This window comes from Chiroxiphia lanceolata, chromosome 4 (genome assembly GCF_009829145.1).
Source record: "Chiroxiphia lanceolata isolate bChiLan1 chromosome 4, bChiLan1.pri, whole genome shotgun sequence".
Lineage (NCBI taxonomy): Eukaryota > Metazoa > Chordata > Aves > Passeriformes > Pipridae > Chiroxiphia > Chiroxiphia lanceolata.
In genome coordinates, this window is record NC_045640.1 from 9,680,932 (window position 1) to 9,695,207 (window position 14,276).

General features: G+C 36.7%; 1 protein-coding gene across 5 annotated transcripts in view; it reads left to right on the forward strand.

Annotated features, from left to right (window-relative positions):
* The window catches only part of CFAP99 (cilia and flagella associated protein 99), a 56,574-nt gene that overhangs the window by 5,468 nt on the left and 36,830 nt on the right, over positions 1-14,276 (forward strand). For all 5 annotated transcript variants that reach the window (XR_004356570.1, XM_032685155.1, XM_032685152.1 and 2 more), the window contains 2 exons: positions 8,796-8,940; positions 10,946-11,040. Coding sequence is in view for 4 of the 5 variants with exons in the window: in XM_032685155.1 (XP_032541046.1) it covers positions 8,796-8,940; positions 10,946-11,040 (240 nt within the window). In the remaining variant the exon portion in view is untranslated. The remainder of the gene's footprint in view (positions 1-8,795; positions 8,941-10,945; positions 11,041-14,276) is intronic.

Here is a 14,276-nt window from a genome sequence, read left to right on the forward strand (position 1 = left end):
AAATATGTTCAAAGGAGTTCAGTACCCCACTAGCAGGGGCTGTAGGAGCCACTGTGATGCCAGTCTTGTTAAGTGTCAGATCCTGGAAATAAGTGCCTGTGACAGCCACACATTCTCATCTGAACTGCAAAGAGCAAAGGACATTTTGCAGAGCAAAACCTTTGTCAGAATAAAGTAGGTTTTAAGAGCAGTATAAATGTATGTATGATTGAAAGTAAACAAAATTACTTCTTTGGAAATCTAATAAATGAAATGAGGAGATGGCCATCCTTGGCTGATCAGAAATGGGGGATGACATCAGTAAAAAGTAAGAAATTATAGGCAGAATGGAACTGAGTTGTGAAGCATCTTGACAGGCAGCTCCAGTTCTATGTGCTAGAATCTGTGAGATGGTAGATGGAGTAAGTGGGTCAAATCAATGGACTAGCAGAACAAACTCAACAATAGCATTCCAGATTGTTGATTTGCTAAAGCCTGGGTTAGGTATACTCAGGAGAGAGATGTTTATTGCAATAAAATAGAATATTTTGAAACACTACCTTAGATTTTTAGCTCTGAAGCAATAGGAAAATACTACTTGAAACCTACTGCTCAAAAAGAGTGAAGAAGATGTGCACGTTAACTGGTTATGATATCCTGGGGAGTAATCTGGGTGAAAAATGACCTCTGAGGTTATGAGCTTGACTGACAAGCAGGGTGGCAATAGTACCAATAAATGAGGAAAGAAGTAGCATGAAAGTGCTGAAGTTTTGTCTTCACATTGTTGAAATTGAGCTGACAACAACAACAAGGAAATGTCACAGAGAGAGGCCAGCATCCTCGACTGAAGTGTAGGCCTCTTCTTTGTGTACATGATAAATGTGAATATGTTATGAAAGGAAGCTGGATGTAGTCCTAAGGGAGTGAGTCTGGAAGGCACAATCTGTCTTGATCCAAATATCCCTGTCATCCATCTACCAGCGGCATAAGACCATTCTTGTGGGAATCCTTGCAAATTAAGGCAGTAAAAATGGCTGTTCAAGGGAGGCATAGGAAGAGGAGTGAAAGTAGGAAAGCAAATATATTTTGAAATGAAGGACTGTACAACATGAATATATAAAAAAAGGAAGAGGCATAAAATACAATGGGTTGAAGCTGTAGGGTGAAAATATGCTTGCTTTGCAAATGACAGTAAGAAGGAACTTGTAGATTTCCATGTTAGATCTTTTACTAACTAATACAATTGGTCTCTGTTGAAAGGTGACACAATCCAGAGCTTTGCATAGTCACTCTTCAGCAAGATTTTCTTCTTTTACTTCTAGATGTATGTAAGGTTAGGGATATAAGTAAAACAAAAGCCAAAATACATGATTGTGTGAAATAATACATTTTGCTCTTCCCTTAAGACTGTCTAGAAATTTTTATGTTTTGGCAGTGCACAATGGCTGTACTGTAGAGGTTTGGAATACTATGCTAACCAAATTTTGGGTGGATGGAAGCAAAAGGTAAACTGAGTTCTGTTCCAAGCTCTGTCATCTTTCTATCACTGTCCTTTCTCTTACCCTCAGGTTTGCTTGCTCAGGTCTCTTTATTTAACCTGTCCCAGTTCCATCTCTTCAAGTGGTTGATTCCATTGCTGTTGTCACTGTGCAGCAAGTCCTGCTTGCTCTTTGGTCTTGTTCATCTCAAAGTTCTTGCACATTCAGTTCCAGTCTCTACTGTTCCTAAATCGAGTAAGAAATATCTCTCTTCAAGCTGCAGCCCACAAGAGGCAGATGTGACAGAGCAGGTAAGTGAGACAGGCTTTCTTCTATCAGTGTGAGCTCCCAGACTGACCCAGCACAGCTTGTCCCAGGCTCATCCTGTACTGTAGTGAAAGCTCTGCTTGCCCTGGGCTAGGCACAGTCAGGACACACAGAATTTTCAGGGGAGTTCACTGCTACAGTATAAATTCACACTAAACACATGCGAATGGGTGTTTTTTACTTGGCAAAATGTGCATGGATTTTCATAAGAAAACCATATGGCCAAATTTGTAAGGCACTGCTGACCCCTGTGTGCCACTTTGAAAATACATTCCTAGCTGTTTCCCTGCATTTGATTTGAAACTGCTTAATATTTCCAAATAGTCAGTTAAAACCCTGAAAATTTGACAACTTTCTGTCAAAAATCAGTTACATGTATCAGGCCATGTGAGTAACTGTGGTCTTACTGCTCTTGAATAACATGGGAGGGTATCCATTAACTTCAAGAGAAGCAGAAGCAGCCTCTTGATTATTATTACTTTTATTTCTTAATGCATCTTTGTAATTCTGTTCAGTGTCCCACCTGCACATATTCTCATTGTAGGAAATCTTGTCTCAAGCTTTGAGACAGAAACCTCTTCTGCAAACATTTGGGTGCACACTCTTATTCCGAGTATATTCTGGAGAGACTGTCCGAAGCCAGAAGCATTACCCTGTACATATGTTGGTGTACATGAGATAAGTAGTTTGCTGTCTTTATTTACAGAGGAATGATGGCATTAGATACTGCTATCAAGAAGTATGTTTTTTTCCTAGCTGTATGTGGGATTTAGCTTTACACAGTCCATTTACAGAAACGACGGCTGTGTGTCTAATCTCCGTGTACTGCTTTGAAAAATCACCCATCTTGCCCTGCATTTATGCAAGTGAGGTAGATCAAGCAGACACCATATCAAATAACTGTTGGGATACGTTTTTCTTTTTCAATCATTGCTCTTTGCCACCACCCAGTGATTCAATATACAAATAGGAAATCAGAAAATTAGTGCTAAAGGAACAGAAAGTGAATTTTAAAGTGGTAAACCATTACTCTGGCAATAGTTCAGGTCAGTCTGAACCACTGTACATCTGAAGATAAAATGTTCTTTTAGTATGATGGAAATGTAAAAAAGAATTGCTGAGTGGCAGGTAGTTAATAGTGTTTAAAACCACTGTGTCAAGGAGAACATTATCTCTGCAACGCCACTCAGAAAGCAAGAAAGAAAGACATGTTCCAATCTCAGTTCCTATCTTCCAATTCCTAGTTCAGGCTTCTACATAAAAGTGGAGTTAGGTAGGAAAACTCACTGATTATTAGCCTCCTGTTTTTAGAGAAAAACAAATGAAATATGGAAGTATTTGTAATTATTGAATAGAGTAAGATGAATAACACAGTTTCCTCTACTTAGAGTATTATGATCAAAATCAGTCTAGTGGCGATTCTGTGTTAAACTCCATACATTTTATTTCTGCTATATGTGAACTTTATATCATAAAAAGTATTTCTGTTTGTTGTTCTCAGTGAATGATCAGACTTAATTTTCTCCCAGGAAGAAAACTACACTTTGAGTTGTAATTCAGTTATTTACCATCTTTGTGTTTGCTGTATTGTAATTTATGATGTTTATAACATAATATTGGACTTGTTTTTCACTGCAAATATTTTCAATAAGAACATAGATTCATTAGCAACATGATGGATGATTCCTAGTTGCAACAAACAAGCCCTCACCTTCAATCATGAAGAATCATATTATTCCCTCAAACCTCCTAAAAGCGAATAAGTCCAGTTAAATGTTTTTGCTATTAAAACAGAATTCAATTTGAATTATCCTGAATAACACATTTAACTTAAAATAATTCCTAAGTCTATCTCAGATCCTTAAATTGTTGGTGTTCACATTCAAATTTACATCTCTGTTTCTGTTGTTCTTCATTTGAATAGACAGATTACTTCTTGTTTATCATCCTAAATGCATTTTAATACTCCTTTTATCAGACTGATGCCCTCCAGATAATATCTTCATTCTTGTGTACTAAACCCCCATCTTTTTATTAAGCATTCTTCAATTAAATCTATAAAAAATGATCCATATCCAGAGTGGTTTCATCCAGTGTATGTTGTACATAAACATATCGTTTCATCAGAGTGTTTATAGAAATGGACTGCATCTGTTTATTTTGAAAGAAGATTAAGTTTCGTACCTAACTGAAGCATCCCAGGTATTGTTCTTCCACGTGACTGTTAGAATCAAGCTTTTGTTACAGTAACAGGAGACAGATTTAACACGGGAGTTACCATGCAATGTTTGTGCCTTTCTCTATGCAAATAACTCACTCTATTTGCAGTGGACTTATTTGCTTCAATTAGAGTTGCAGGATCAGAGCCATCACATTGACCTTTCTACATCTCAGCTGCTGAAAAGCTTAGTTCTGTAAAATCAAAACTGCCACCCCAAATTCACTGTTTTGCTCCTTTATCCCTCCCATGTTGATAGCAAGATGAGCCTGTTTATAAGCTTTTCATTTCACAAGAACATGGTGTAATTTGGCACAACTCTTCATAGTTCTCATTTGTGCTGGTTCAGCTGTGTCTCACACATGCCCACTCAACTGATTTTACTCAACTGCGAGTAAAATCCCCAAATGTCAAAAGTCATAGATTTAGTTTTAAATATGAAGATAATGTAAGGCAAGAATGATAGATGTGGTGAAAAAAAAATCCTACTAAATTATACAAGTCTAATTTGTATTATTAGTTACTGACATAAATGCAGATTAGGATCTTCCTAAGGCAAGGATGGAATCTGAGTTTTCTGCAGTGCTCTGCTCATGTGATTTAATATTAACTACAAGGGAAAATAATGTTAACGGTACCTCTTGGTACAGCACTGGTCAGTATTGTCTCCTGAAGATGAAAATTCTACTGTGAATAGTAGAATCAGGATCCTAGTTATATTCTAAGATCCAAGGTGTTTTTTCCTGCATTGAAATTATTGGAAGCATTTTTACTGACTTCAAATGGAAAGACTGGTGAGTGATTCAAAACTCGATGAAGTCAATAGGAATATTTTTTCTTTTCCACAGCATTTTGATTAGACACTTGGAGAAGACTAGCTCTGATATCTGAAGCAGTATAAACTGATCAGACTGTATCTGCAAAATGTGCATATTCTGCCTAGAAGTAGAGAGGTTCACTACATACTATTACGTGGTTCTCTCAGGAGGTGAAAGCTATTCTATCTTTTCATCAAATATTGTCTTCTTTCTAAAATGTTTATTTCAACTCAGACTGTATCCTTAGCCTTAGAAGTCTCAGAGAGCATGACTGATGTTTCTTTCTCTCTTTCTCTCCAGAAGCAAGAGCTTTTCTTTCTCTCCTCACCCATCCTTTTCTAACCAGCCTTATTATGATACAACCATGGTGGCAAAGCTTTCATTTTGCAGACAATTTTCCATTTAATTTGTGCTATTTCTTGTACTAACCCATGTTGGAAATTCATTGTGTACACAAGCCTTCTTACGCAGTCTCTTCTCTCCTTGAGGAAACTTGAGGTGTTCACAGCTACAGGTATGTGTCAGACAGCAGGGAAAATATATCCGTGGCAGCAGGCTAAGGGCACTAGGGATTTCTCAAAACGGGGAGGTAACACCAATCAGCACATAATTAGACAATCACATCTTTTTCCCATTATCCTGAACAATAATTTCAGGCAGAATCTTTTTTTTTTTTTTTTTTTTACAACTTAAACACTTATTAATCATAAAAAGATTAAATTCAATGCCATAGAGAGAACACAGTCAGATATTTGTATCTATTAAAGATGTGTTTTGTCTTTGAATATTTTCAATATTAAGTGCACCAGAAGATGATTGCTGCATGTGTTACTTTGACCTGTAAATTATCTGGCCTTCCTCATGCTGAAGGGCTCACACATACTTGCAAACACAGCTAACTGCTGGTTGATTCAGAGAAATACGTGAGTTAAAGTATACCTGAAAAGGTAAGAAGTTGCTCTGATGGACAGATCAAAGGCTCACAAATTAGCATTTATTTATTCTTGCTGGCACCAATGACTTAGTGCTGCCTGGGGCAAATCTCTTACTGCTCCATGCCATAGTTCCCGCATTTAGAGAGTAATAGTAGCCAAAAGGAATCTCATTAAATGCAATTAATGTTAGTAAAGTGTTTTGAAAACCTCATGCAAAAGGTGCTATAAACATACAATCTATCATATTGTACTGTTTCAGGATCATTTGTCCCACTCTGAAATACATCTCACCGACATAAAGAGCAGCATAAAGCCACACAGAAAGAATACATTTAGGAATTAGTGCCAGAAATTACACCTACCCAACATATTCCTTTCCCAAAGCAATTATTATTTCAGATATACAGATAAATTCTAAATATCCCTGAAGAAATTTGTAGAGGACAAAATGCACTTTCTATGCAAAGAGTATCCCAACTGGTTTAAAGCATTGGCTCAGTTTTTGACTCACTAGATGATCCACAGGGCTTAACCAACAACTGGCTCACCTTTGAGATTTCCTATCCAAGTACTCCTCCTTCCCAGTCTTGTTTAGTTGATTATGAGTTTTGATGAGATCACTTCCTCAGATGACACAGCTGCAGGCTGCTTAACTATTCTCAGTTTTTACATGTAGGAACAGAACATTCAGTACCTTTTGTGGTTGAAAGCATATTTGACTGATTATATTTCATGGTAAGACTTTTTGGCCTGTGGTCAACAGAATTACCAATCAGTACTGATGTTCTGGGGCAGAGCTGTCTCCAGGCTGCCTTTCCTGTCACCTCGTTGCTTGGCTTGAGGCCATGTAGTGGTTATGTACTTTCTTGCTCAAGGAGTAGGCAAGAGTAAGCACTTACTTCTGTGTTTATTCTAACAGTTAACTTGTGACTGATTTGTCAACTCAGAGCAGTAAAAGTTGAATAAATGTGAATATGCCATTCTATTTTTATGCTGCAGTCTCTACTGTATGGGAGATATGATTTGGGCACTGGTGGTATCATCTGTTTATCTACTTTTGGCCATTTCTCCAAAGTCCCTTTGAAAAGCGCAGGTTTGCTGTAGCACTTTATACATGTATGGCATATCAAAGTACACAGAAGGCAAATGCAAAGATTCTAATCTAATAAAGATCTTGAAAACAATTTAAATTCTAGCTTTCTAGCAGAGATAATTGTGAGAGTTTCTATTTGGGCTTGTTTCCAATGGGCTTGACCAGTTTTACTATGGACTTTCTGTTTATTACCAGATCTGCTGTTTTCTGCAGATTGATCTGTTCATGAACAAGAGCATTTGCTCAAGGAGACCAATTATTTTAGATTAAAAATGTCACAATCCTGCTTTTACTGGAAGTGCATCCTCTCTCACTTTTCCAGTTCAGTTATTTAGGTTTGCTTTTGCCTTTTGTGGTGAATTCTTCCATATCTCATATTAAATTTGGGATATGTATATTTGATCATTTAGTGGGGGCTTAGATTTCTGGATTTTCTTTGTTAGTTTTATGAAAGAACTTCCATAAATCTTCATCCATAAAAGGTTTATTTGGAATGGACTTGTGCCTCACAAGAATTCTCAGTGCTTAGCAAGATGGAGTCCATGCTTCCCATCAGTGGTTTTTTTTGGTTTTGGAAAATTTTCAGATGCATTCAGTCTCTTTCCTCTGTTTTTTTTCTGGTGATTTGCACAAATTGGAAGGAATGAAACCTGGCTTTTGAGCAGGAGTAGTGAAAAAACTTATGCTTGCTCTGAAGGACAACCTGAGTAAATAACACTTTGAGTACTTCTCCATTATTTTTTACATTTAAATATTAGAACTGTAACTTTAAAGTTTTGCCTGGTAAGTGCTCGGTCTCAAAACCCTGTATAGTGTCATACATCAGAAAACTCACATAGTTCCATCCAGCAGCCTCTAATAATACCCTTAAACTAAAAATGAATCACATTAGGGAAATAAAGCGATCAAGAGGGTAGCAGAGAGCCTCCTAGGCAAGGTGAACCTCTCATCTGATATATTATTGCAGTTCAGTTGTTCCCACATTTCAGAGCTGTGGGAGAGATCTTATATCAAATGTGGACTATGTGTTTTCAGAAGAGGCACTTAGCTTTCTTCTTGACTTCTTGTCTAACCTCCTTAAATCAAAGGATCATTATTGTTTGTCATTTTGTCAGTGCATGGCTGTCCTTTTTCAATTCATGTAATAAACTGTTCTGGGCCTCAGATTTTATTGCACTGTTTAAAGGTGGTTCATACTAGAAGTTTATCTCATACAGTAACAGATATTCCATAGGTTATTTATTATGACTGAAACTCTTTGTAAAGTTCAGGAGCATTCAAACTTTTTAAAGGGATTACGTGGTAGGATGCAAAAGGCATTCAGTGAGCATCTGATTCTCCTATTCTCTTGTGGTATTGCATGAATATTATAAGAGACCTAGAGCATAGCTGGATAAGAAACAGTCTGCATTAAAAAGAATCCTGGCACTCACAGGTTGTTTAAATTGGTCATATTCTCCAAACTTAGGTTTCAGGAACAATTAAGAGTCTTGTCCATAATCCCTGTTCAGCTTCTCCCCTCAATTTAGTCTCCCTAAGTAGCACAGACTTCACTGACAAAGGAGAGGTTTCCTATGGGAAAATCAAACTCTTGCTGAAACTTTCTCATACAGTTGCCTAAGTTAACCATTGCTCATAGCTCAGAGACTTCAGATTTTCTTGCACTAACTGCTGACATTCACACGTCAAGGGCTTTAACTCAGTGTGTATGTCAGCAGATAAACTGAACGTTTAACACTGGGGAAGGTTACATTTTCCTTAACAAGGGCCATTAGTTTGCTGGGGCTGCCCATATTTGACAGCATTAGAAGAGCATCAGCCCTACCAAGGGCACTGCTGTTCATTATTCCTGTTTTCAACTTAGTTCAAAACGATTGTACTTTTTGTACACAACAAACATTTTCTTTCCAGAAGACATTAATCATTATTAATTTTGTATCTCTATAGACTCTTAAGATGACAGAAGAAAAATTTGTATTGGATACACTAGCAGGATGCATAGAATATAAATCCTTATTGGATGTTGTAGTCAATGCCTTTTATGCTGAGGATGGGAGATACTGCCTGATTCCTGAGCGTAATCTCTACACAGGTGAGTTGTTTTTACAACACCAAGTGTGTTTACCACAAATCTTTAAAAAATACCATTTTACTAGAGCAGATCTTAGTTATATATTACATTCGGAGCATTGTCATTGTGCCTAGTGCACTATGAAATACAGGACATTTTCCAATGTCCTTACAATGTAAAGTCTAAAACTTGAAATTGTTATTTAGTCTGGACTCTTACAGGTGTTAACTGGAATTTTACCTAAGAAAGTCAGGTAAGATGCAGGTGGAAAAAGCATCACTGGCTGGAAGAAGCATCTTAGACATTTAACCATCCCTTTAAAAATGTTCTTCACTGATTTCCCTTTATTCTCTTCTATGCAACCTGTTACTTCTGCCATTCAGACACAAAACTCTGTAACAAAGCTCTGTCTGCTGAGGAACAGCACATCTCACCATAGGCAGATAGGATTGTTTCTGTCCATACATGGGCATCTTCATTACTGACTGTCACAATGACATAAACAGACTTCTGTCTGTCTCCATGAGTGAAGTAAACTGGTTTCCTTGTGTTAGTTACTTGGTTAAAATCAGTTCCAATACAGCTACATCTGATACTATGAGCTAGTTAATTAGGGTAGTTACTACTCCCAAAGTTATTTCAGACATTGGGAAGTGCATTAAAATTTAATTTAAAAAATATTTTTATGTTATGCATTTAATACACACATTCTGAAGTTGATTTATTAAGTCCCTAAATAAGCTGGAATCACATATCACACTGGCATTGCTTCTCTAAGTCAGATATGTTCAGATGCTTTGTGGGTATATTGGAAAGTCAATTCAAAGTGGCTGAAAAATACAGTAAACATATAGATATATCTACATTTTATGTTTTAAAAGCTACAAATTTTTTATGGCAATTCTGGTTGCTTCTGTCACAATCTGGAAAAGTACAGAAATCTAAATCAAATAACAAACAGAAGGAAACCTAAACAGTCAAGGAAAAAATTATTAGTGTATTGAGTTTATTCTAAATGGTAATACTTCATTGTCTCCATTTCCCCAGGGCCATGTTTTTCATTGTCTGGGGCACAGAAATTATATCTTTAAGCTGAGTGTTGCTATAATTGGATTGTCAGGACTGGTCCACTCAAAAGCCTCCATTAATCATAGACAGAGGGGAGGCCCCAGAAAATTTTCCTTTATCAAGAAGTTGAGAGTTTAAGATCATTGGCTTACATTTTTTTAAGCTGCTTGTGATTCCCTTTGCCAAGCTGCATTGACACTTAAATGATCAAAGCTGCTTATAAAGGCTGTTGCTATGTGTGAGCAGATTTGAATTTAATAAAGCTTGTAGGAGATAAATGTATATTCTGCTAAGACTGCTTAAATATGTTGCTATACTAAAGCACATGAGATTGAAGCCTGACAATACACTCAGCTGGCTGCAGCACATTGGTCAGAATTTACTGATTTTACCATTACTGTTTGGTGGCAGCTAAAACACTGCAGTGCAAGTGAAGCCTGAGTGAACAAATGCAGGCTGATACAGAAGCCCATGAACTTTACAGGTCTGCAAAAATTTCACAGTACTGACTGTGCCTCTTTTTGCATCATAGAACAGAATCATAAATCATTTAAGTTGGAAAAGAACTCAAAGATCATCAAACTGTGTACTTGTCAGAGAGGGGTGCAAGAATGAGGTTTGGAATTTCCCAATTTAAAAACCTGATTTTATTTCCAAGAACAAAAACAAAGATTACAACATTTTAGGCAAAGTGGTCACTTGGGAAAAACAGTACAATAAATATGAAAATTTATGTTTAAAATTTTTGTTATGTATGATGTTGTTATGTATAATAAACTGTGAATTTGGAACAGAATAATAAGAGCCATCCTCTCTGAAAACATTAAAAATGGAGTATGTTGAAAAAATCACTATCAAAACTGTTAAAATTAAAGTGACAGTCTAAACCCCAGAGTATGCTGAGTATAGGTTTATTAGAATTGCCTGCTGCATTTTAAATGTATGTATCTTTTGATAGTTATCTGTTATCTGGCTACTTTTCAACTAGAAGAGCTTGGTCTTCAGCACTTCAGCAGAATTGTGAAGTCCTTAGACACTGCAAAAATGCAAAAGGTAATGAAATACAAAACATTTTAAAAAATAATTATCTCTTCATTGTGTTTGAGTAATCAGATGACTTTTCTCAACTTTGAGAATAACTTAAATTGAGAAATTAGTGTTATTTGCTGTTAAAATTCAGAAATTTAATTAGTATTTTGTTACCACAAACGCCTTAAATTTCTATACTTATGGGGTGATTCTCATATTCAGTCAAAGATCAATTTAAAATATACTTTATATAACCTGAGAAGGTAGAATAATCACACGATTTACACTTCATGTGATTTGCAGTTGTCCCTCCAACTTGCACTCTTACTCTTGCCTCTGCTCACATTCCTTCCTTGACTGTAGGCAGGAGAAGTTTTTTCCATACACAATGAATCTGCATTGAAACCTGCAGTTCCTGCTGATTAGTGTTCTTTTTCCCCCTGAACAACCCACTACCACTTTCATTGTCAAGCCTATTGTGCTTCCATCACTTTTTCTCCTTTCCAAAAAACAATGGCTTACTTGGAGCTATTAGTGTACCAATTGCCCCAATACAACATGCAATTGTCAAAACAACTGCTGCCAAATAAAAAGCGGGACAACAAAGTTCTGCCTGCCTTTCCTTCTCTGGAGTCCCGAATTTGGGGTTCACTCCACTATTTGTTTGCTAATTTTCATGAAATCTGTAGCAATATAAATATCTTCTGCTTCTCTTTCAAAATGGTTGAAAGTGCTAATTATCCTAAAAGCTATGTTGTAAAGAGGGGCAGAGGGATAAACTGAGTGGCAATGCTTTCTCATAAGCACTGTTTTCCCAGGAAAATGGGCTAAAAATTAAATTACTGGTGACACAGCATCTGTAACCTTTGATCATCCAGATGTTTCAAAGCATAGTCTGAACACGCTGTTTGAATAACAAATATGGAATTAAAGAGACAGGCAAATTTTAGTAATTAATAGTCAAAAGGCTAAGGTTTATCCTTGTAGTGATTACTCTGAATGTTCATGTGGATGCCAGTGTCTCTTTAATGAGTACAGCTGCTTTGCAGTATGTAGGGAGAGAGCAGGTTAGGTTGTCTGGTTTTAGATGGACTTAGTGTGGAATGGTTTTTATTAATTCCATTCAGAGACAAAAATTATATATTTCATTAACTATCAGAAAGAACAGAGAAGTGGCTGGAAGAATTATCATAATCTGGTAGACAGACAAATCACTCTGTCTAAAATGCTCTCCCAGCCCCTTCTTTGGTAAACATCTTAGACACGAGCCACTGGATTGGATGCATCTTGAGCTCGTTCAGCTAGCAACACAATTTTCCCACTTCTGCCAGTTATCCCTTGTTGATTCCATTCACCTAGCTTTATATGGCTTAAGCATCAGTGCCCTGATGTTCCAGTTTAGATAATTTCTCTTTCCTTGTCTGGAATAACTCTTCTGATAGGAAAGTGCTGTGTTTTCCAATGGTATGCACCTGCTTTTTCTCCCTTTAGATGTGACTTCACTTAAGTACTTATCAGATCTTCATCACCATGGTACCTAGTTTTTCTTCTCTTGCATTAGAAGAGGTTCTTTGTCTCCAAAGTGATGGTAGATGATATTAATGCACCTGCAGCAGAGGATTTAGAAGCAGCATTTGGTCCCCCCAGCAACAGAGACAAAAACAGCAGAAGGCAGATCTGCAGCCTTAGCAACAAAAGTTACCAGAAATCTGGGATTCTCCTTCAGGATGCTGACCTGTAGATTTTGCCTGATGACTATTTTGTCTGCATTCAGTTAAGATACTAAAAAAATTTTCACATATACTTACCTAGGATAGATTTACTGTAATTAAAAAATAAATTCAGCACGTCACAGGCTGAATGGAATTTTCTTAATCACACAGATGAACCTTACTCAAAGGAGTAGTCTTCAGGTGAATGTGATCAACTGTGTGAGATTTAAGACCTTTCTCTTACAAGACTGTGTGATGGAATCCATTCAACTCAAAGTCACAGTGGTTCCCTGTTCAAGTTCAAATATGTTCATTTGGGCAGAATATCCAGACAGAATAGTAATGCTGCCTCACACATGTTCATCTGCTTGAACAGAAAATCACAAGCTCTTATTTTGTAATATTAAAAATACATGCAAAAATTCTTTATGGTTGTATAATTACAGAACCATAGGATAAAAACCATTTTTCTAACTTCAGTGTGATTATCCTTCTAAGAAAGTAGCCATGCATTGCTAGCTCAAGCCTATTTTTGTGTTCTATTACTCATACGTGTTGTTGTTCTATATTTATTTTAGAATTTAAGGATTTGTGTATTAGAGAAAATATGCTATTGAAATAAAAATTCAATATGAAGCTGAAAATAGCTTTATAATTTCTTAATAGCCTTGTGAAATATGCAAAATACATAGTGTTTTCTTTCTAGCATTTAAGAACCTGTTTTGTTCTATTTCATGTTCTAATTGCTTCTAGCAGCTGTTCTAATGAACTTCTGAGATCTTCAAAAGAACATCACTATAAGAACTGGGCATTGTAATAGCTATTATGATGAGGTAGGAATAGTAGGACAAGATCAGCCTTATGGTGTATGGGAGGTAAAACCAGCCCTGGTTGGGTCAGTAACAGTGTTCTCTGGTAGTGGCTGATCTATATAGAGAAACAGAACCTGCTGTTTCTTGCAGTTACTTCCTTAAATCAAGAGTCAAAAGCATATATTGTGAATATAAGCATTTCAGCTCTGCAAATGCTTACATGGAGGTAAAGATATTACCAAATGAGGAAACTTCCCACCTTTTATTTGTTTTTCAGAAATCTGTACAATCCCACGTGTAAAAATGCATTAAGGATATTAGCAGGGTATGTTCAAATTCTCAAAAGCAAGGTATTAATTCAGCCCACCTGAAAAATGCATTAAAACCAGTCTTTAACTATACACACTTGTCCTACTACAGCCAGAGTACATTAAAGTAGTAAAAATGGGTACAGTTCATTTCATAATTCCCTGTGGTGTAATTCCACCACTTCTAAAAGGGAAATCAAACTTGGTTACCATGCTCTGTGAGTAGTGAAACTTTTGGAACATTCAAGATAGAAGAGCAAGCAGAATAATACTGTTACCAAAATGACTGTCCAGTGGCTTCTCTCAAGAGACAGATGCTGAGAGAATCCAAACAGAAATCTGAGATGCCCCATTTTGCTGCTATAAAAGCAACAGCCACTGATAGTTGATTTGCCACCTGTGTCACATATGGCCAAAGACCAAATAGA